The sequence below is a fragment of the Strix aluco genome, chromosome 13, assembly GCF_031877795.1.
Source record: "Strix aluco isolate bStrAlu1 chromosome 13, bStrAlu1.hap1, whole genome shotgun sequence".
NCBI classification, from domain to species: Eukaryota; Metazoa; Chordata; class Aves; order Strigiformes; family Strigidae; genus Strix; species Strix aluco.
Genome location: NC_133943.1, coordinates 6,941,857 through 6,961,778, shown reverse-complemented (window position 1 = coordinate 6,961,778; position 19,922 = coordinate 6,941,857). Strand labels below are relative to the sequence as shown.

General features: G+C 58.8%; 1 protein-coding gene across 2 annotated transcripts; it reads left to right on the top strand.

Annotated features, from left to right (window-relative positions):
- Nucleotides 1-1,479: 1,479 nt before the first annotated feature.
- On the top strand, nucleotides 1,480-19,190 carry ANXA6 (annexin A6). 2 transcript variants are annotated; one of them, XM_074838093.1, is made up of 26 exons: nucleotides 1,483-1,642; nucleotides 4,026-4,086; nucleotides 7,196-7,280; nucleotides 7,573-7,667; nucleotides 7,826-7,939; nucleotides 8,025-8,115; nucleotides 8,226-8,305; nucleotides 8,382-8,438; nucleotides 8,620-8,713; nucleotides 8,797-8,892; nucleotides 9,133-9,191; nucleotides 9,465-9,587; nucleotides 9,811-9,869; nucleotides 10,285-10,363; nucleotides 11,259-11,340; nucleotides 11,599-11,693; nucleotides 12,127-12,240; nucleotides 12,811-12,901; nucleotides 13,634-13,713; nucleotides 13,893-13,946; nucleotides 15,253-15,270; nucleotides 16,231-16,327; nucleotides 17,236-17,331; nucleotides 17,608-17,666; nucleotides 18,417-18,539; nucleotides 18,825-19,190. In XM_074838093.1, exons 2-26 carry the CDS (start codon nucleotides 4,069-4,071, stop codon nucleotides 18,882-18,884), a joined length of 2,019 nt encoding a protein of 672 aa, XP_074694194.1. In that variant the 5' UTR covers nucleotides 1,483-1,642; nucleotides 4,026-4,068; the 3' UTR covers nucleotides 18,885-19,190. The 2 variants fall into 2 exon arrangements, with proteins under 2 accessions (XP_074694195.1, XP_074694194.1); XM_074838094.1 differs by lacking the exon at nucleotides 15,253-15,270 and having other exon boundaries at nucleotides 1,480-1,642.
- Nucleotides 19,191-19,922: the final 732 nt, after the last annotated feature.

Here is a 19,922-nt window from a genome sequence, read left to right as displayed (position 1 = left end):
GGGACAAAAACCTCTCGGGTAGTTCAGCACATCCTTCAGGTTGCAAGGAAGAGAGGAAGGGGATATCAGTCATACAGAAACAAAGGAAGGATCTAGAGCATCTGAAGCACAGGTGTATGCTCTAACCACAAGGCTGCCCTGTCCTGGGTGTGTGGGGTAGCCCCAGGGCACCCTGTGAGCTGCTGGGCTAGCACCTCTGGGGCAGGGGGGCTTAGCACAACATGACACAGCCAGGGCACCAGAAGGAGAGCAGGGCTGTTGAGCATTGCAGTGCAGGGTGAACAAAGCTGTGCTTGTCACCCACGCCATCTCACATGAGCGAGGTCTCCAAACACCAACGCCAGCCTTAGGGAACGTTGTCCTGAGGGAACAAGAGGGCACAAAGGAGCAGCTGGTACTAGCTGGCCATGAGGGTTTCCCCCTCCCAGGGTATCTTCAGTCCCTTGCGGGGGACACAGCCCTGTGACAGCATGCTAGCCATCGGGAATGTCACACCCAGCCTGGGGTCCCTGCTGCCCAGAACCACAGTCAGGGGTGAGCAGCTCAGCTGCCTTGCAGCCCCAGAGAAATGCTCTAGCCAGTAGGTACCACCAGGGCTTGGATGCCTGAGAGGTTACATGCCAACAGCCTTCACCATCTCGAGGGGGCCCTTGGTTTTATTTTCTCCTGCTGGAACCAGCCAGAGCACAGACATCACTGCCCATGGCTCCTGGGGAGCCCTGCCAGCTCCCCCAGCCCTTCTGCAACTTCTGTGCTGGCTGGGGACAAAGCGTCGTGGTAAATAAGAAGCAGCGTTAACCTGGGTGAGGCGGGGAAGGAAATAGCCTCGGGGCACTGCAGGCAGCTACAGCCTGCCTGCAGCATCTTGGAGAGACTCAGCCTGCATCTCCACCCTCGGTTCTGCTGCAAGGTCTTCTCATCCCTGTGTCTGCAGCATGGGAGGAAGGTTGGGGGGGACAGTGAGCTGCCTCTCCCCAGTCCCCTGTGCCAGCTCAGCTCCTGCTCCATGGATGCTGCTTGCAGAGCCCTGGTCAGCACCTTCCCCCTTAAGCAGGTCTTGGGGGGCCAACCCCCCCCCTTGGCTTTTGCAGAGTCAGGGATGGATTCTTCCCAACCATGACCAGGGAAAGGGGTGATTTGGTGCGGGCGGAGGTGGCCGGTAGCAGGACCAGCCCCGGAGACAGTGGGGTACCCTGCACGCCTTCACCAGGAAACCGAGGCGGGGGGGGGGGGGGCAGAAGGGGGTGAAATTTCCACAGACGAAGTGCAATCACCATTATCGCCTTGCACTGTATGTGTCACCGCTGCTGGCACTCAGCCCCTGCACGCACCGGTGGGGCTTTTCTGCCCAGTGACTCCCCTTCCCCACACCCTGGCAGAGGTTCTGCGGGTGGCATCGGGTCCCCCTGCACCGCAGGCACCCAAAACCAAGGGGCTGAGGTCTGGTGTGGTGGCGAGGGTGGGATTGCGGCCCTGACCCCGGTGCCATGGCAGGCGGGGACTGGAGGGCTCGCGAGCGGTGACGTCTCACTGGAGGAAGCAGCCACACGCCAAGGACGAGCGCACGGCCACAAGTGCGCACCGAGCGCGCCGGCGGCCGGCTGTTCCCACAAGCGCGCCCAGACAGGCCTCGGTGCTGCTCGTAAGTGTGTGCTGGTATCTGGGGGGACCGTGCTGGTGTGCGAGGGGACGGAGCTGGTGTGCGAAGCGGTGGTGTGCGAGGGGAGGAAAGCCGTGGCCGGGCGGGGAGCTGTGCAAGCAGAGGCTCCCTCCATGGGGTGGCTGCAGGGGGGGATCCTTGTTTTTTCTTTTTATGAAAAAGCCTTCCTTTTTAACAAAAGCCTGGGGGCTGCACTGCCGGAGGCTGCTTTTTCGGGTGGGCGCTGGCGTTGCTGCGGGGCCCATGGGTGTGTCCTGGCCAGGATATGTCTTTGTCCGTGCCCCGGTGCTGCGGCGGCCGTGGAAACGCCCATCCCTCCGCACAGGGGTCCGAGCTGGGCTCAGTGGAGAGGATCCCCCCGGTTCGGTACCCGCTGAGTTTTCTACAGGCGAACACACCCTACGGCACCCCAGAGGCACGGAGTTCTAGAAGGGCAAGGGGACTTTTTAGCACTGGGGTGGGGCAGGGGACTTTGGGGACATCCCCTGCCTTGCAGGGAGGACGGATGCCACTTTTTTTCAACCCAGCAAAGCTCCCTGCGGGCGGGAGGATGTGTAGTGGGGCACTGGGTGTGTCGTGGCCTCCGCTGCGTGTGGCTGTGCCGGGAGAGCCCTGCCAGGCTGCAAAAATAGCTGCCAGGCTCCTGGGGTGAAAGCCTTGAGCCCAAAGCCGTGGTGGGGCCGTGGAGAGGCTGGCGGGGTACACGCTGCTGAGGGGACAGAGGCTTTTTGGCAAGGGTGGGTCATTCTGCAAAAGGGATGGGCTGTGCACATCATTTAGAATTTCTCATGACATTTTCTGTCCAGGGACACCCATAACCCAAACCTCTCCATCATTTAGGGGGGCAGGTCATGTCAGGGCTCTGCAGCCTCCAGGTTTCACCACCTGCCCCATGGATACAGTGTGTTTGTCCGGGCATCCTCCCCAGATCACCCGCTGGCAGGACAAGAGCTGGGGCTGCTCCCCCAGCCTCTGCAAAGGTGTCAGCAGCAGCGGGGGACAGCACGTTGCAGGGAGAGGATGGGGACTGGGTGTGGCCAGTGATTCTCTGCCACTGCTGAGATGAGTTGGGTGGTCTCAGCCTGGCTGCCACATGCACGCAGCAAGGCAGGAGGGCTGTGCCACGCAGGGCTTTCTCTGTTCCCTGGAGGGTACACAGCTTCATATACAGGCTCCTGAGTGACATTAAAAGGCTGCATGGGCCGGGGGCTGGGATCCCCGGGCGCCCTGGAAAGGATGGTCAAGGCTTGCAGCCTCCCCAGCTGAAAAGGGAAGGGGAGGTGAAGGCAGCTCTGGTTTTGTGCAAAACTTCCTTCCCTCAGCAAGGATGCCCACGGGTGACAGAAGGCTTCCTGCACCCAAGCGGGGTGACCCAGCCTCACTGACAGCTGCGGGGCTGGGTCTCCCCCTCCATGGGTGCTCTCACAGGGATGCGGGGCCAAGCCAGGGAAGTTTGTGTGATTTCCCCTGCTCGCTCCACAGCATGAAACCGAGCTCAGCTGGGAGCAGAAATCCCCCCAGGACGGCCCTGCTGTGCCTTAAGCTTTCCTGCAACGTGTCTCGGAGGGAGGGCGAGTGCTGGCAAGGAGGCGGCTGTTCCTCATGGCTGGAGCTCAGCTGACGCTCAGTGGTTCATTCATGGCTGGGCTCCATTTTCCAGCTGTTTCTCTCCTTCCGTCAGCTTTCTCAGAGCAAACGGCTGTCTGGGGACTTTCTCGGGGGGGGTGGGGAGAGCCCACACCGCAGCGAGTTGCAGCTATAAATGGTGCTGGTGTTAGAAAACAACCTGAGAGTTACCCTGGAAACTCGGCTGTGTTTTCTGGGCTCTGCATGTGTGGGACTGATGGCAGCCTTGATTCGGTGCACAGAAACTCAGATAAAAGCTGGTGGGATCTTGTGGGGGCTGCCCAGCCCCAGTACCATGCGACAACGGGGCGTCCCCAGCACCCGCTGAAGCTGGGATGGTGCCAGGGCTTGGGGGACTGCAGGGGGAGCAGAGGGAACATTGCGGGGTGCAGCAAGGAGCATCAGCCCCACAGAGGATGCTCAGCCCATTTCCACGTATTCAGCGTTTTCTTCCCCTCCCGGTTTCTCTCAGTGCTGCCAGGAAGCCGTGAGGGGCCCCATCTCCGCTCCCCCTGGCCCATGGGGTCCCCAGTTTGGTGCCAGATACCAAAGGATCTCAGCTCTGGTGACTGCAGGGTGTCCAGGAAAGCCCGAAGGGCTCCCCAGCAGCACCCGGGTACCGCACCCGCGGCGATGGTTGGCGGCAGCACCCAAGGGAGGGAGCAAAGCCTCCCTTAGCTAACGCAGCCCACAGAGAGGGGGCTTTGGCTCACGTCGGCTTTTCTGTTTCCTCCCGCAGCTCCTCCTTACCCTCGCTCCCGTGATTTCCAGCTTGGGAAGCCATGGCACCTAAAGGAAAGGTAAGGATGACCCACACACGATGGGGGTGCGTACTGGGGGTGCTGCAGGGCAGATCCCAGAGCTGGGGCAGCGTCTCCATCGTGCAGCGAAGATGGTGGCGACATGCACAGGGAGCGACGCTGCCCGGAGCCTGTTTACATTCCTGCCTCTCCAGCCAGCGCTGTCTGGATGTGATACAGATGGGGGAAGTGCTGGGGCGGGGAGCTGGGAGAGCAGGGACAGCGAGGAGCAAAAATCCTTTTGGGACCGCAGTGGGATGGGGGAGAGAAGGGGGGCTGTGGGAAGGGGAGGAGAAGAGACGTTGCACTGAGGATTTGGGCTTTCGCTGGAGAGCAATCCCACCTGAGCCTGCTGCGAGGCGTGCAGCCCCGCTTTAGCCTCTCCCCACCCCAGCCTGGATTTCTCCCCCCTCCGAGCCAGGGCTGGTGCAATGTGGCAGCTGGGTGAGCAGGTGCTCCCTCGCAGCCAGGAAAACATCTCGGCGTGGGTGGAAAACCCTGCCTCGGCCGGCAGCTGTGGCTGGTGGGGTACAGCCTGCCTGCGGGGTACAGCCTGCCTGTGGGGTACAGCCTGCGGGCACTGTGCTAGGCAGGGGAGGACCCCAAGTCCAGAGCCTCCCTTCTCCACTGCTCGGGGCCAGGCTCCACTTTCCATTCCCTCTAGAAATCGAGTAATCATTGCCTCAAGCCCAATTACCCACAGCTTCCTGCCCAGCCGCAGGCGTGGTTGTCTCTGGGTGGGGAAACTGAGGCACAGCGTGGGTGAGCATCACCCCTGCAGTGGTCCAGGATCCCGAGCAGCCATGTGGTGGGAGATAGCGAAGCCATGTTAGGAATTTTGCTTCCACCCTCCCGGCCCCAGCATGGCTTATTTTTAGCTGGGAGGTCCCAGGCAGGCCAGGATGACTCAGAGGCTGGAGGAGGGGAGGCCAGGGGCCCCGGCAGCTGAAGCGAGGCATGGAAAGGGGGATGGGGGTGTGAGGAGGGTGCAGTGGGCAGAATGCTGTTTCCCTCCTGGGTGACGTTTCTGCACCTCCCTGGGGCTCATTCCCACAAAAATGCAGGGAGCGTGGGGCGATGTACGGTGCTGAGCTCAGGCCTCAGTTTCCCTTGCCCCTGCCACGGCAGCACTGTGGCAAGGCAGGCAGCTCATGCTTCAACAGCTCAGCAGGCAGGAACACAGCGCTGCTCCTCCTCCCTGTTTAACAGGGTCAACATCATGTCTCCCCAACACCACCCGTGCAACCCCAGACCCTCCGGCCACTCTTTTTCTCTCCTGCTGCCTCCGGGCACCTCTTTTGCCTTGCAACCTCTTATTTACATCTCTGCAAGGCATATGTGTGGGCAGCAGCTTGTACCGAGCCAGGAGGGTCTGGCAGCTGCCGGGAAGCATGGCTAAATCCAGCTCCCAATGAATCACTTGCAATACGATCTGTCCCCGTGCCCGCCTGGCTCCCTCGAAGGGCAGCGTCTCCTCTTGCCCGACCTGGTCCCTGACACGTGGGACACCAGTGCCAGCAGCTCCTCTCAAGAGGGCCTGTGGGATGTGCCCAGCCCGGACTGGTTTCTCTCTGGAAAATGGGGGTACAGAGTTTCTTTCTGAAGGCACTGGGTGAGTTGTGCAGCAGAGCTGTTGTGCCATGGCATTGGGTTGGGACCCAGGTGAGCAGCAGGTATGGGGCTGTCCCATGTTGATCCCCTCGGCTTCATTCCTGGAAGCACTGGCTGGCTCAGGGACGCTGGTGCTGCCTGCCTGAAGCCCATCTCCTCTGGGAACATGTTGGCTTTAAATGGCTTTAAAATTGCACGCTGGCAACAGCCCTTTGTACAGCTCCTGGGGTTCTTAAACAAGCCCTGCAGCAGATCCTGAGGAAGTGATCCCAGGGAGGTGTACGTAACCAGTTGGCATGTGCTACAAGCCAAGCCAAGGGAGGATGCTCTGAGTTTCTCAGGGTGCTGACACAGCTGAGCCTGGCTCCCAGTCCTGCCGCTCCCCAGCAAAACTGCTGGGGAAATTCTGCTGTTCAGCTCTTCCCACTCTGTGACCCCGGCAGGGATGCATCTCGGTTACTTACGTACGGCTGGGCCTTCCTTTTCCAGTTTCAGATCTGCTTCCACCCAGGTTTGGACTGATCTGGTTCAGAGTCTGGCTCCAGGCTCCCCCAGGGTGAATTCTCCCAGACAAAGCTGACCTGGGGAGGGGACGTCAGGTTCCTGTTTTTTCCTGAGGTGTCTGTTTGGGGGTGTTGCTCCTGGGCTCCTAGTTGTGCAGCCTGGAGGTGCAGAGGAGCAGACAGAAGCGGATCATGCCAACCCTCAGGATTTCTTGGGCTCCTGGGAAAGTCTTTCCCTGTATCCAGGATCCCTGCTCTAACCCCTTGGACCACCCTGGGCCCTGCAGGAGCACACGCTGGGGCAGGACAAGCTGTTGGCAGCTCTGGGACTTCTCAGTGCTATCCACTTAGCAGACCACGATGATTTTGTGCCTGTAAATTTGTCTCCTCCCTCGGAGGCCATGCAGAGCTTGGGCATCCTCAGCATCCAGAGGGTTTCCCTGCTCACAACAGGCGGTAGGAAAATGACTTCCTTCATTGCTCCCAATCCAGCCCCCATAACTCCCTTCAGCCTGGCTGTGTTGCAGAGGGATTGCCCTGGTCCCTCTATGCCTTCCCCTGTGTTCAGGGAGTCCAGGCTCCCCTGGAGGCTCCCCTTTTCCTGCTGAACCCCCCAAAATGGAGCTGGGAACCCAAATGTGCTCAAGAAACCTCCCTTCAAACCATCAGCTCCTGCTGGCGTGACGGGGAGGGTTGTATCCAACTTAAACACAGGGCACAAACAGCAAACAGAGAGCGATGTCAGCAAGATATGAGAGGGAAGGCTGTGTACTCCAGTGACCCGGCACACAAACAATTTTCACGGTGGGAAGAGCAAACAGCAAAGGAAACAACTGTGGAGAACAAATGTTTATGTCTGAGGCTTAGCTTTGCCTTTGGCCAGCCTGAGTGGGAGTGGATCTCACCCCAGTCTTTCTCAACTTCAACTTCTCCTTCCCCCCATCCCACCAGGGGCTGCTCCTTCCCCTTTCACCTTCTCAATTCCTTTCCCCTAGGTTTACAGGGGGTCAGTGAAGGATTTCCCAGGCTTTGATGCCAGCCAGGATGCAGAGGCCTTGTACAATGCCATGAAGGGATTTGGTAAGCACACTCCTCCGAACTGTCACCCCGTGGCCACCCTACTCCTACTCCTTTGGCTGACCCTTGCATGGCTGAGCATCCTGCATCGCCCCCCTTCTCAGCTGCCTGCTTTAGCAGCGTGCCAGGACCTCTCCCAGCTCCCCTTTCCTCCCTGAAGCCAGCTTGGCTCTGCTTCTCCTCCCGGCCCCAAGTCGGAAGCAGCTTTGGGCAGGGCAGGATGGCTATGCTGAGCCCAGCTGTGGGGGATCAGACCCAGCCATGGGGTTAAATGTGACTCCCGGCTCTCCCACAGGCAGCGATAAGGAGGCCATCCTCGACCTCATCACATCCAGAAGCAACAAGCAGCGAGTGGAGATCTGCCAAGCCTACAAGTCCCTCTATGGGAAGGTAATGGCAGAAATGCTCCCTGGTGGGTGTCCCCACTGCAGATGCAGGTGGCCGTGGCTGCCACCAACCAGCCCACGCAGGGACCCACCACTCCCTGGACCCACTCAGAGATGCTGTGGAGCAAAGGGTCCCCCAGCCCCTTTCTTCCCCTCCACCAGGACCTCATTGCAGACCTGAAGTATGAGCTGACAGGGAAGTTTGAAAGGCTGATCGTGAGCCTGATGCGGGCCCCAGCTTACAGCGACGCCAAGGAGATCAAAGATGCCATCGCGGTAAGGGGTGGGCGGCCCCCCCGGGGCCCCTCTGAGGACACCCCGGCTGGTCCCGCTGCTCATGGGTCTGCATCTCTGCCCCCAGGGCATCGGCACGGATGAGAAGTGCCTCATTGAGATCCTCGCCTCCCGCACCAACAAGGAGATCCACAACCTGGTGGCTGCCTACAAAGATGGTGAGGGCTGGGGAAGGGCAGGGGCTGCCCTGAGTCCCCTTGGGTCAGGATGAGGGGCAGAGGTGAGGGGATCCAGCTCTCCAGGCCCTGACCTCTCCCTCTTCCACCAGCCTATGAGAGAGACCTGGAGGCTGACATCGTTGGAGACACGTCAGGCCACTTCAAGAAGATGCTCGTTGTTCTGCTTCAGGTATGTCCGGCTGTCCAGTGTCTGTGGGTGGTGGGTGCCTGCACCCAGCAGGGCTGAGCCCGTCTCTGTCCCACAGGGCACCAGGGAGGAGGATGACGTGGTGAGCGAGGACCTGGTGGAGCAGGATGCCAAGGTGAGGCTTGGCAGGTCACTGGGATGGGTGGCATCTGGGCAGGGACATGGCTGGTGGCACTGGGACCATCCGGACTTAGACCTGTGAAAGGCGGGTGGATGCCAAGGGCGCCCGTGCTTGGGCAGAGCCCCACATGAGCAGCACCCTGACTCGGGCTCTGCCACCTTCCCCATCCCACAAGGAGCTGCTGGAAGCTGGTGAGCTGAAATGGGGCACGGATGAGGCCCAGTTCATCTACATCCTTGGCCGGCGAAGCAAGCAGCACCTCCGCCTGGGTGAGCATCTCCTGCGAGCTCGGGGTGGGGCTTGAAGGTATCCTGGCAGCTTCTCCAGGAATCATCTCGCTGTCATCCCGCAGTCTTTGATGAGTACCTGAAGATTTCTGGGAAGCCGATTGAGAGGAGCATCCGGGGAGAGCTCTCTGGAGACTTTGAGAAGCTGATGCTGGCCGTGGGTAAGTCAGCCCCTGCGTGTGAAAACACGTGGCTGGCCTTGCCAGGGTGGAGGGCTCAGCGCAGGAGCCAGCGGGGTTGGGGTTGTGGCTGTACCCAGTTGCAGAGAGCTCAGGGAGGCTCCTTTGGGGGGGGGTGGGGGGGGGGGGATGCTGAATGTGGTGCCCAAGGGGCATGGGTGCTCAGAGGTACTGGTGAAGCCAGGTGTCAGTGTCCCTCACTGTGCCTCAATTTCCCCACAGTGAAGTGTGTCAGAAGCACGGCAGAGTATTTTGCTGAGAGGCTCTACAAGGCCATGAAGGTGAGTGGGTCTCCCCTTCTGCAGGGGCTGCAATGCTGCAGGGAGTCAGCCAGAGGAGGGGTCCCCTTGCCATGGGGTGCTGCTGAAGGGCAGGGTAACGCAAGTCCATGAAGACAGGACCTATGCGACCTGGGGTCTCTGCTCTTCTCTCCAAAGGAGTTATTCCTTCAGAACCAGGGCTGGGTAGAAATCTGATAGATGGTCCCAGATGCGATGGGCTGAGCGGGGTCGCTTGGCCCTGCCAGGGTTGACACGGGGGCTCCTCCGTTGCAGGGGCTGGGCACAAGAGACAACACGCTGATCCGCATCATGGTGTCCCGCAGCGAGATCGACATGCTGGACATCCGGGAGGTGTTCAGGACCAAGTATGAGAAATCTCTCTACAACATGATAAAGGTAAGTGCGGGGAGTCCCCGGTCACCCTTCCAGCAGCTGCTAGTGCTGCCTCCCTTGTGATGCCAGCTCCTGTGGGAGGGCTGAGCCCCCTACCCGGACACCCTGTGCTGGGTGTCCGTCTCTGAGGAGAAGGCTCAGGGAGACCCTTCTCCATGTGCTCATCCCACGGCACTACCTTGACCCTCCCTGCCGCATGGTTCTCCATCTCCATCTGTCTTTTCAGGAGGACACCTCTGGAGAGTACAAGAAGGCCCTGCTGAAGCTGTGCGGAGGGGACGATGAGTAAGACCGCCTGTCACCCCGTTTGTCCCTCTTCATCCCCTTGGTGCTGGGTACAAACCTCCGGGTCAGAGCCTGGTGGGGCACCTGGACCGGCAGCACCCGCAGTGACAGTGGCTCGGTACAGGGTGCCCTGTGGCCCCTCTGCATAGCCAACCATGATGCCATCGTCCGTCCCTTCTTGGCACATGGGGGCAGAGACAAACACCTGGAGGGAGGATGCTCTGGTGGGGGAGGTTGAGATTTACCACCCGCTCCCTTCCATTCCCACCTGGCTCCTGCCACCTGCCCCCATGCCCGGCACCCGGCAGGTACAAAACACCCCTCAAGGAGGGGCAGGATGGGGCAGGGGGTGGCTGCTGGTAGGGCATGGAGCCCCCCTGGCTCACTGTCCCCTGTCCTTGCCCTCCCGTTGCAGTGCCGCAGGTGAGTTCTTCCCCGAGGCAGCGCAGGTGGCCTATCGGATGTGGGAGCTTAGCGCGGTGGCCAAAGTAGAGGTCAGCAACCCCCCAGCCCCCCCCGTACCCCCTCTCTGCTCCCTGCCAGCTTGGGACCCCCAGCTGCTCCTCTCTGCCACGGGGCATGGCCAGCCCTGCACCTCTGCTCTGCTTCCCACTCTGCAGCTTCTCTTGATGCCATTCTCTGGTTTTGGGGCACGAGGTTGGCGGGACGTAACCCCGGCAGGGCTGGCTGCCCCCCACGGGCTCCACTAACCCCCTCCTCTCTCTGAGGCCTCCCTCCCTCCCTCGGGGAGGCAGGCCCTGCATGTCTGCAATGCATCATGTGCAGCCCTGGCTCCGGTGCCCACCAGAGACCTCCTGCTCCCCGGGGCAGCCCACCCCGACACCAGGGCTGGCCGGGGCATGGCGAGTTGATACCTTGCATGCAGCTGGAGGCACCCACAAAAGGGTGCTTTGGGATGTGCAGAAAGGACACCCTGAACCCTACATGCATGTGCACAGGGGAGGACAGAGTTGTGCTGGGAGCTGTAAGAATGCAAGGAGGGTAGAATTACAGGGCAGGAGCAGGCACCCTTTCAGTGACTCCTCTTCTGGCTCTCAGATGATGTGGCCAGCCTCGGCCGAGGTGTCCCAGCGCTAGGGGAGGCGGGTGTAACACCAAGCAGGACACCGAGACTCCAGAGACTGTCTGTTGCTGTCTTCTCCCCGCTCTCTGCTGCCCTGGCTATGGTTTGCCCCTCGATGGAAGGGGTGACAGTGACAGGGACACTCTCACTGAGCCCCAGGTGCTTGCACTAACACACGACTTGCTTTGGCCTCGGCTTGCCGGGTAGCTCCTTCCATCCCTCTCTCCATCCCTCTCTCTCTCTCCATCCCTCCCTCCATCCCACCCAGCTTGGGGATGAACCCAAACCCCTCTGTGCATCCACAGCTGCGAGGAACCATACAGCCTGCGGGAAGCTTCAACGATGACGGGGACGCGCAGGTGCTGAGGAAGGCGATGAAGGGCCTGGGTAAGCGGGGGCCACGCGCCCAGCCCCTTTCTGCTGCTCCTTAACAGCTCCTTAAGCAGAAAACCCACCCAGACCCACACAGGGCTGCATGAAAGCCCCAGGGAGGGGGAAAAGAGCCAGTTTTGGAGCTGTGGGAGCTCCCTCTTCCCCATCTCCCATTTACAGGGTGGGGATGGTGATGAGCCTGCAGTTAGGGGTGACATAGTGTGACTCTGCTGGGCCCCCTCTGCTCTCCCCGCATCACTGCTGTCATTGCAGGCACAGACGAAGGGGCCATCATCGATGTGGTGACGCAGAGGAGCAACGCCCAGAGGCAGCAGATCCTGAAGGCTTACAAGGCTCATTACGGCAGGGTACTGCAGTCCTTCACCCTGGCTCCATCCTTCTGCCCACATCCTGCCCCCTCCCACGCAGAGATCTGCCCCTCACTGAAAGAAATCCTGCCCAGGGAGCGGGGGGCAGCCAGAGCACCCCAATTTGCCCCGGCATGACTCCCCCAAGGAAGACCAAGTTGTCAAAGCAGCCTCCCACTCCACGTGCACCACCAGCCCGAGGGCAGGGTGTCCCTTCCCCTTCGCTCACCCCATCCTCACTCCCGCACAGAGGACTCTAGAGCCAGGATCTCCCCAGAGCTACCCCCCAAAACATGACCTTAAACTGCCCCAAGAGTCTTCCCAGATGTCTCCCACTTCCACACTCTCCTCCCCTGTTTTCTCCCCGGTGTTGCCTCAGCTGGTCCGTCCCTGCAGAAGGAGCCAGGGACTGAACCCTCAAATGCTTTTGCAGGACCTGATGGCAGACCTGAAATCCGAGCTGTCTGGCAGCTTGGCCAAGCTGATCCTCGGGCTCATGCTGACGCCAGCGCAGTACGACGCCAAGCAGCTGAGGAAGGCTGTGGAGGTAACTGCCACACTGGTGGTATCAGCTGCAGCGCGTGGGGACGAGGTGGTTTTTGCTGTGGCTGTACCTGCACTGTCGGTGGCCCAGGGCTCTCATCTCCTATACAGAAGGAAAGCAGAGCAGAAAGCACCAGGACAAAGACCTAGTTTGCACTCAAGACCTGCTGGGAGCCCAGTTTGGCCCCTTTGCAGCCCAGCACGCTCTAGCCAGCTCGTACACAAAGCCTCTCAGGGAGGCCTCCCACTGCTTTACAGAGCATCCCCACTTTGCAGTGAGAGCAGTGTCCTGCCAGGTGCAGGCAGCCACAGGAGAGCCAGGGTAGGGGCAAACCAGTGGCAGGCACCATTATCCACCATTCACACCAGTTGGGACCCCCACTAGCAGCACACTTAGACACTTCCATGCTGGTTCCTACCAGCCCTTGGGGCCATTTGCTGGACATGGACTCTTGATATGTGGTAGCCCTGGGTCTAGAGCAGCCCCTCCTTGCCTGGCACTGGCGGGGTGATGCCACCGTGTCCCCATCCAGTGCTGGCACCCGCAGCACCCCACCATGCCACTCTCTTCCAGGGGGCCGGCACAGACGAGAGCGTCCTCATTGAAATCATGGCCACGCGGAACAACCAGGAGATCACAGCTATCAACGAGGCATATCAGCAAGGTACGGCACAGGAGGGACGTGGGGAGCACCCAGGTCCTGGGCATGTTTAACGCTGTGCAAGGCTCCTTCCAGAGCCCAGGGTACAATTTTTGTCTCTGGGTTGGGTCTATGGCTTGGTGCTATTAATCCTTTCAGGCAAGAGCAGCTCTTCCCCAGGTCCAATACCTTATTAAAGGGAAGTGAAAACCTGGGATGAGGCTGGCACGAGTCCTCAAACCCATCCTGCGATTTCTCACACCCCCAGGCCCTGCATTTGTCTTTCCCTTCCATCCATGCTGCCTTCTCCCTAGGAACAAGAGCTGCAAGCTCCAGGTTAAATCCTCAGCCTCTTCTCTCCCAGAAAGCTCATGGTTCTAAACAGATGGCTCTGTGGCTGGTCATCCACAGCAGAGCACTGGTCCTGGCCTCTCTCCATGTCACGGTGACATGCCCCAGCTCTGCCACCAATGTCTCCTCCCCTGAGAGCTCTTTCACAATGAACCGTCTTCCTCAGGAGCACCTGGAGCAAGAGGCTGTGCTCATGCCCAGAACATTAGAGCTGCTGAGGTGATCCCCTCCTCCCCAGGCCTGAAAATAGCAGATGGAGGCATCTGCTTCAGCCATGCAAAGGCTGGAGGATGGCCGCCACCATCCGCAGGCCCCACGGGGATCACGGGCACAACAGGCAGGGAGCAGGGTAGGAAGCAGAGCTGCAGGCAGGGTGCAGGGCTCAGCCGTCCCCCTTCTCCACAGCCTACAACAAGCGCCTGGAAGATGACCTGAGCTCCGACACATCAGGGCATTTCAAGAGGATTCTCGTCTCTCTCGCTCTGGTAAGGGCGGTTCTCTCGCTGGGGATTGTCCCCTTCCTGCCACAGGCAGCAGTGGGGGTCTGTGAGGACAGTGGCTATGGAGCATCACCGCTGCTGGACCCTGTCTGCCACTGCCTTGCTTGGGGCTCTCCCAGGAGATGTCTTCTCCCCAGCTCCATGATTTTTGTATTGAACCACAGGGCAACCGCGACGAAGGACCAGAGAACCTCACGCAGGCACATGAAGATGCCAAGGTAAGAACCGTTCTGGCAGTGCTGAGGTTCTGCATACAAAATAATGAGGATGTTGCATCCTTTGGTCTGGAAATGGCATCCTCGGGGAAACAAATGCTGCTGGGGCAGGGTGTCTGGAATCTACAGGGGGAGATGCCAGGTGAAGTGACATCCATGGAGGTAAAGCTCCACAGACTGATTTCTGGTGCCCTGGGCTCTGCTGCTGCACGCATGGGGAAGCTGCAAACCATGACAGCAGCCCTGGGGACGAGCCCCAGGGAGCTCCCAAGTGGGGACTGCACCATTTCTTGTGCAGAGCTGCCACTTTGGGGTCCAGTAACACACACTGATGCTGAAATCTGGAGCTTCAAAGGCAGCTTTGGGCTGGTCTGTAGGAGCCACCCACCTCTCGGTGTTGTGCCTAGGGCAGCTGTGAGGCCTAAGCTGCTTTTCACTCTGCCAGCGTGCCAGGATGCCAGCCCCAGCCCCCAAACCATTGCCTCATCTTTACTGGCTTACCACGAGCCAGGACTGGAGGGGGAAAGCTGAGCAGCAGCCAAAAATGGTGCAGGGGGGTGCTGGGGCCCCATTGCCTGGCTCAGCTCCTACACCCAGGAGACCTGTGATCCTCGGGCTGTGCACCTTGGCCTCCTGCTCCTTCGGGCCAAGTCTTTTCTGCAAGGGGCTGGGAAGCTCGGTGCAGGGCCAAACCTGAGCTCTCGCTTGGCTGTCCTGCCCCAGCACCGCTTGCTCCAACGCATGCCGGCAGCGTGCAGAGGTGCAGCTCTCCTGGCAGGGCTGCTGCCGGCAGAGGGAGTGGATGCTGCACTGCCTGCGCCCTGCCGCATGCTCTGCCGCTCGCCTCGACCTGCTGCAGAGAAAGAGAGAACCAGGAATGACAAAACACAGGGTCAAGCCAGCTGGGCGACAGCCGGCCTGGCACTGTGCTGTATTTTGTCAGCAAAGCTGCCTTTCTCCTCCTCCTGCTGCCTGCGTCTGGCAGAGGCAGGCAGGCTGGTATCAGCCAGCCTGGGGCCAGGCAAGGATGCTCCCCAAGGAGCAACGGGCTGGTACCCAAGCCCTAGGGGTGGGGGGCTCACTGTGCTTGGTCAAAGACCAACCCCCACCCCAGGCAGTGGTGTAGAGGCCCAGCTGGAGGAGGACACAGGTCCTAATATCAGACCCACTCACGGGGAAGCAGGGGAGCTGGGGACAGGTCATTTTAAGGGATTTTGCTAGATTTCCCTCGCTTTGTCAGGGAAGGATAAAGGTTGAGCAGCACCTTCTGACCCTGTTGTCTTCCTGTCTCTCTCTTTCTCTCCACCAGGTTGTTGCTGAGACCCTGGTGAGTGCCTGCCCTTTCGCTCCTCAGTCCTTCTGTATGTTTGAGGGGACGCTGCGGTTCTCGGGTGCAGGGTTGGGGCTGGGAATAGCAGCCCCACATGCCGGGTTCCTCTGACAACACAGGCTGTGCTCGCTTGCGTGGGGCTCCAGGGTGCTTGCATCAGGATGGGTGGCAAGGGGACAGATGGGACCTGCATGAGGGCACTGCTCTGCACCACTGGGCAGGAGACAGAAAAAGCCACCTTCCTGCCCTTGGGAGGGCTGGGGATTAATCCTGCCTGCTGCCTGCATGCAGGACCCATGTTCCTGGCAGTGTGGGATGTGGGGCTGGCTTCCCTGGCTCACTGAAAGTGGGAATTGGGGAAGGGGCAGCTTTCTACTGCAATAGACTAATGGGTGCGATGAGTACAGCCTCCCCGCTAAGCCCTGCAGCAGGGGTGGCAGCTGTTTCACCCGTGGGCAGCACTGCTGTGGCCTGGGGTGGAGGGTGGCTCCTGTGTCTGGCAGCTCTGAATTCCCTGTTCAGTACTGGTCACCTCCAAAAGTGCTGACATAGTGCTCAGGGATGTGGTGAAGTTAAGAATGGTCAGTGTTAGGTTAATGGTTGCACTAGATGATCTTCAAGGTCTTTTCCAACCTAGATGATTCTGTGAAAACATCCTCCCCAAAGGACAAAAAAAAGTCTTAACCATCAGCATTGCAAAGCTTTTTTCATAAAAACTAGACATCTTTTTTCAGAGGCAATGTGTGAGTGTGCAGCTGTGCACCTTCACATCCATGCATAGAAAATACCATTTGGGAGGGGGAAGAAACCCCACTATTTTCCTGTTTATAAGAGGCCACGGTCTTTGCAAGAGAGTGTTCAGGACTGGCTGTCCCAGGAAGAGCTGTTTGACATCTTTGTCCCTCTCTCCTATGCCCGTCCCGCTGCCTCCCTCTTCACCCTCCGTTGCTCTCCTAGAAACTTGCTGACGTCTCCAGCAATGACTCCAGCGACTCCCTGGAGACCCGCTTCCTCAGCATCCTCTGCACCCGCAGCTATCCCCACCTCCGCAGAGGTAGGACCACATTTCTCCACTTCTGCTGGAACCTCAGCTGCAACACAAGTGCATTGATTTGGGCTGGATGGGACCCCTGGGCAGCAGGAGACTGGGGTCTCCCCAAGGCTGAGGTTGAGCCCTGTCTCCCCAGCAGTGGTGGGGATGAGCCAGTGGGAGGAGAGGGCATGGCCTTGCATTTGGGGGGTGTTGTGGTTTAAACCCAGCCAGCAGTCAAACACCACACAGCCGCTCGCTCACCCTCCCCCACCCTGGGGAATGGGGGTGAGAATTGGAGGGGTAAAGGTAAAGAGACTCGTAGGTTGGGGTAAAAACAATAATTGAAGTAAAATAAAATTAAAATAATAACAGTAATAATAGAAAATACAAATGAGTAATGCACCAGGCAATTGCTCACCACCTGCTGAGTGATGCCCAGCCCATTCCTGGCCAGCGATCCCAGAGAAGAGAGAATCCTGGAAGCGAGAGGGAGCTTCCCAGTCAACCCTCATCTATATACTGAGCAAAATGGTGTACGATATGAAATATTGCATTGGCCAATTTGGGTCCATTGCTTTGGCTCTGCTCCCTCCCAGCTTCCTGTGCACCTGCACACTAGCAGGACAGGGGAAGTCGAAAAGTCCTTGATTTCTTAGCAACAACTAAAACCATCAGTGCATTATCACCATTCTTCTCTTACCAAATCTCATACTGAATCCAAAACACAGCACTATTCTAGCTACTAAAAAGAAAAAAATAATGAGCTCTACCCCAGCTGAAACCAGGACAGGAGCCTGTTGAAGTCGCCCAAGCCTGCTCTGGTCCCATCTGGTCCTGAGGTCTCCATGGCTGAGGTTCGAGTCTCCGGGGTGCCCAGGGCTGGGATGGAGCGGCTCGGCGGTGACCCTTTCCTCTCGCCCCATCCCCAGTGTTTCAGGAGTTCATCAAAATGACCAACCACGACGTGGAGCACGCCATCAGGAAGCGGATGTCGGGAGACGTGAGGGAAGCCTTCATAGCCATTGGTCAGTGCCTGGCGGGTGCTCCCTCGGGGCAGGGCTCCCCAGAGGGCAGGCAGAGCCTTCACCCGCCTCTGCCAAGGCAACGCGATGGCAGATTCCTGCTGCCTTTGGGCCAGGGAGACTCCCAGTGTGGCACGGGGTCGGGGCATTTATAGGGTGTCCTATGGGGCCAAGGAGGGTTTGCAGGAGACCCAATGGGTGGCACAGCTCCTTGCTGCGACGTGTCCCCTGGGTGCTGCGAGCCAGGAGCCCACTTTCTCTCTCCTCTGTGTGTTGCAGTCCGGAGTGTGAAGAACAAGCCGGCCTTCTTCGCTGACAAGCTCTACAAGTCCATGAAGGTGTGGACGGGCTCTCCGGGGGCTGGGCTGTGGGAGGGGGCTATGCTCTGGGCAGACACCCTTTGGGACTCTGATTTAACCTCACAGCAGTGATGGGGTTTGTCTGCCAGCCGTCCCTGAGGGAGCAGGGCAGGGCTGAGCTCAAACCAATACCACATCAGCTTTCTGGGCTTAGCAAGAGACACAGCAAGCTTGTGTCTTGGCAGCAGCAAGTCCAGCACATGTCCAGGGGAGATGATAGAATAGTTTGGGTTGGAAGGGACCTTTAAAGGTCATCTAGTCCAAACCCCCTGCCATGGTTAGGGACATCTTCAACTAGATCAGGTTGCTCAGAGCCCCGTCCAACCTCACCCTGAATGTTTCCAGGGATGGGGCATCTACCACCTCTCTGAGCAACCTGTTCCAGTGTTTCTCCACCCTCATTGTAAAAAATTTATTCCTTATATCTAGTCCGAATCTACCCTCTTTTAGTTTAAAACCATTACACTTTGTCCTATCGCTACAGGCCCTACTAAAAAGTCTGTCCCCATCTTTCTTATAAGCCTCTTTAAGTACTGGAAGGCTGCTCTAAGGTCTCCCCAGAGCTGTCTGTTCTCCAGGTTGAACAACCCCAACTCTCTCAGCCTGTCCTCACGGCCTCCTGATCACTTTTGTGGCCTCCTCTGGACCCAATCCCCAGTTTGGACTGTGCTGGAGACGCCAGGGAGCCCCAGTCCCTCCGGGGTTATATGTTCAAGCTCCCCTTTGCAGGGTGCCGGCACGGATGAGAGGACCCTCACCCGGATCATGATTTCCCGGAGCGAGATCGACCTGCTCAACATCCGCGGCGAGTTCATAGACCTGTTCGACAAATCGCTGCACCACATGATCGAGGTAAGGGGACACGGGTGTTCCTCCCCAGCTCATCACCTTGTCTGGCTGAACCCTGTCCCTGAGCCCTGCAGGGACCGCGCAGGGGCTGAGCATCGCCTGGGGAGGGGGAACATGCTTCAACCAGCCCTGGTGTTGGCAGATCTGGCCGTAGAGGGGATGTGCTGACATCTTCCACTGCTGCACGGATGCCTGTGGGCACCTTCCCCATGCCCCAGCGCCTTCAACTGGGCTTCCCCAGGGCCTGCATCAGCGGGCAGTTCTCTGACATGGGTCTCCCTCTTGCAGAAGGACACCTCCGGCGACTACCGCAAGGCTCTGCTGGCCCTGTGCGGGGGGGAGGACTAGGCGGCCACGGGAGCCCCTTCTTCGTGTCTGAGCCAGCACGCACGCACCCACCGCCTTGATGTCACTGCAGCTTCGGGGGCTTCAGGGGACGCTCGGTGCCCTGCAGAGGACGACTCACTTTGCGCTGGAAAGCGGCACCACATTGCAAGCCGGGGAGTCTCGGGGAGGGGAGCAGAGGGGTCTGGGTAGGGAGATTGTCTGTCTCGGTGCAAAATAATTCATACCCAAACATGCCACTAACCCAGGAATTTACCCAGATGGAGAAGACAATTTTAAATCTCATAAATAAAACCTTATTGTTGCTGACCCTGGGGTGAGAGAAGTCTATTTATTAGGGCAAGTTTGGGTGGGACTGAACTCATGCTGAGGAGTCTCAGTGTCTCCTTGCTCCTGCAGGCAAACGCAGGCAGGAACCCTGCCCCAGCCCCAGGGAGGGCCCTGGAGACCCTGAAGCCCCTCTTAGAAACACTCCTAGGGTCCCCCACTACTGACAAAGAGGGGCTGGAAATGCATATGGGGCTGGCAGCAGTGCAGGGATTTCACTGGGAGCTCCACTTCATGTCTCTGAAAACCCCCATCAGGGTTCGTGCCGTTGGGTGGATGATGCTTTTATAAACCAGAGATACAAATCGGACTTTATGGCATCCATCTGTCCTCGCACGCAGTTTCCTGTGCTTTCAAGCTGCTGAAGAAGCAGTCGAAAGGCACATGCCATAGAGGCTACACCCCCAAACAGTTTATGTTTGCACTTCCCCCAGCGCCCAGGAGAAAAGAACTGGAATTTCCAAAAGTGGGAAATTCCAGCACTTTCAATTGTTTCCAAGTCAGAACAAAAAGCCTTGAATACCCAAGTCTTCCTCAGAACAGCTGGGTGAAGAAAGCTTCACCTTCAAAATATCAAAGCAGCGTTAGGAATAACACCGCAATATTATCATAACACTTCAAAACTAGCTGAGGTCGAGAAGCAGCAACATGTAGAGACAAACCAGGGAAGCTGAAACAACTCAGTTGGGTGTTATTCCACTGAAAATTCCCTTG

Excerpts from the sequence above, each read along its gene's own strand:
- ANXA6 (XM_074838093.1), top strand. Across the intron at positions 8,306-8,381 it reads TGCTCGTTGTTCTGCTTCAG|GGCACCAGGGAGGAGGATGA; the intron begins GTATGTCCGGCT and ends TCTGTCCCACAG. Across the intron at positions 9,870-10,284 it reads CTGTGCGGAGGGGACGATGA|TGCCGCAGGTGAGTTCTTCC; the intron begins GTAAGACCGCCT and ends CTCCCGTTGCAG.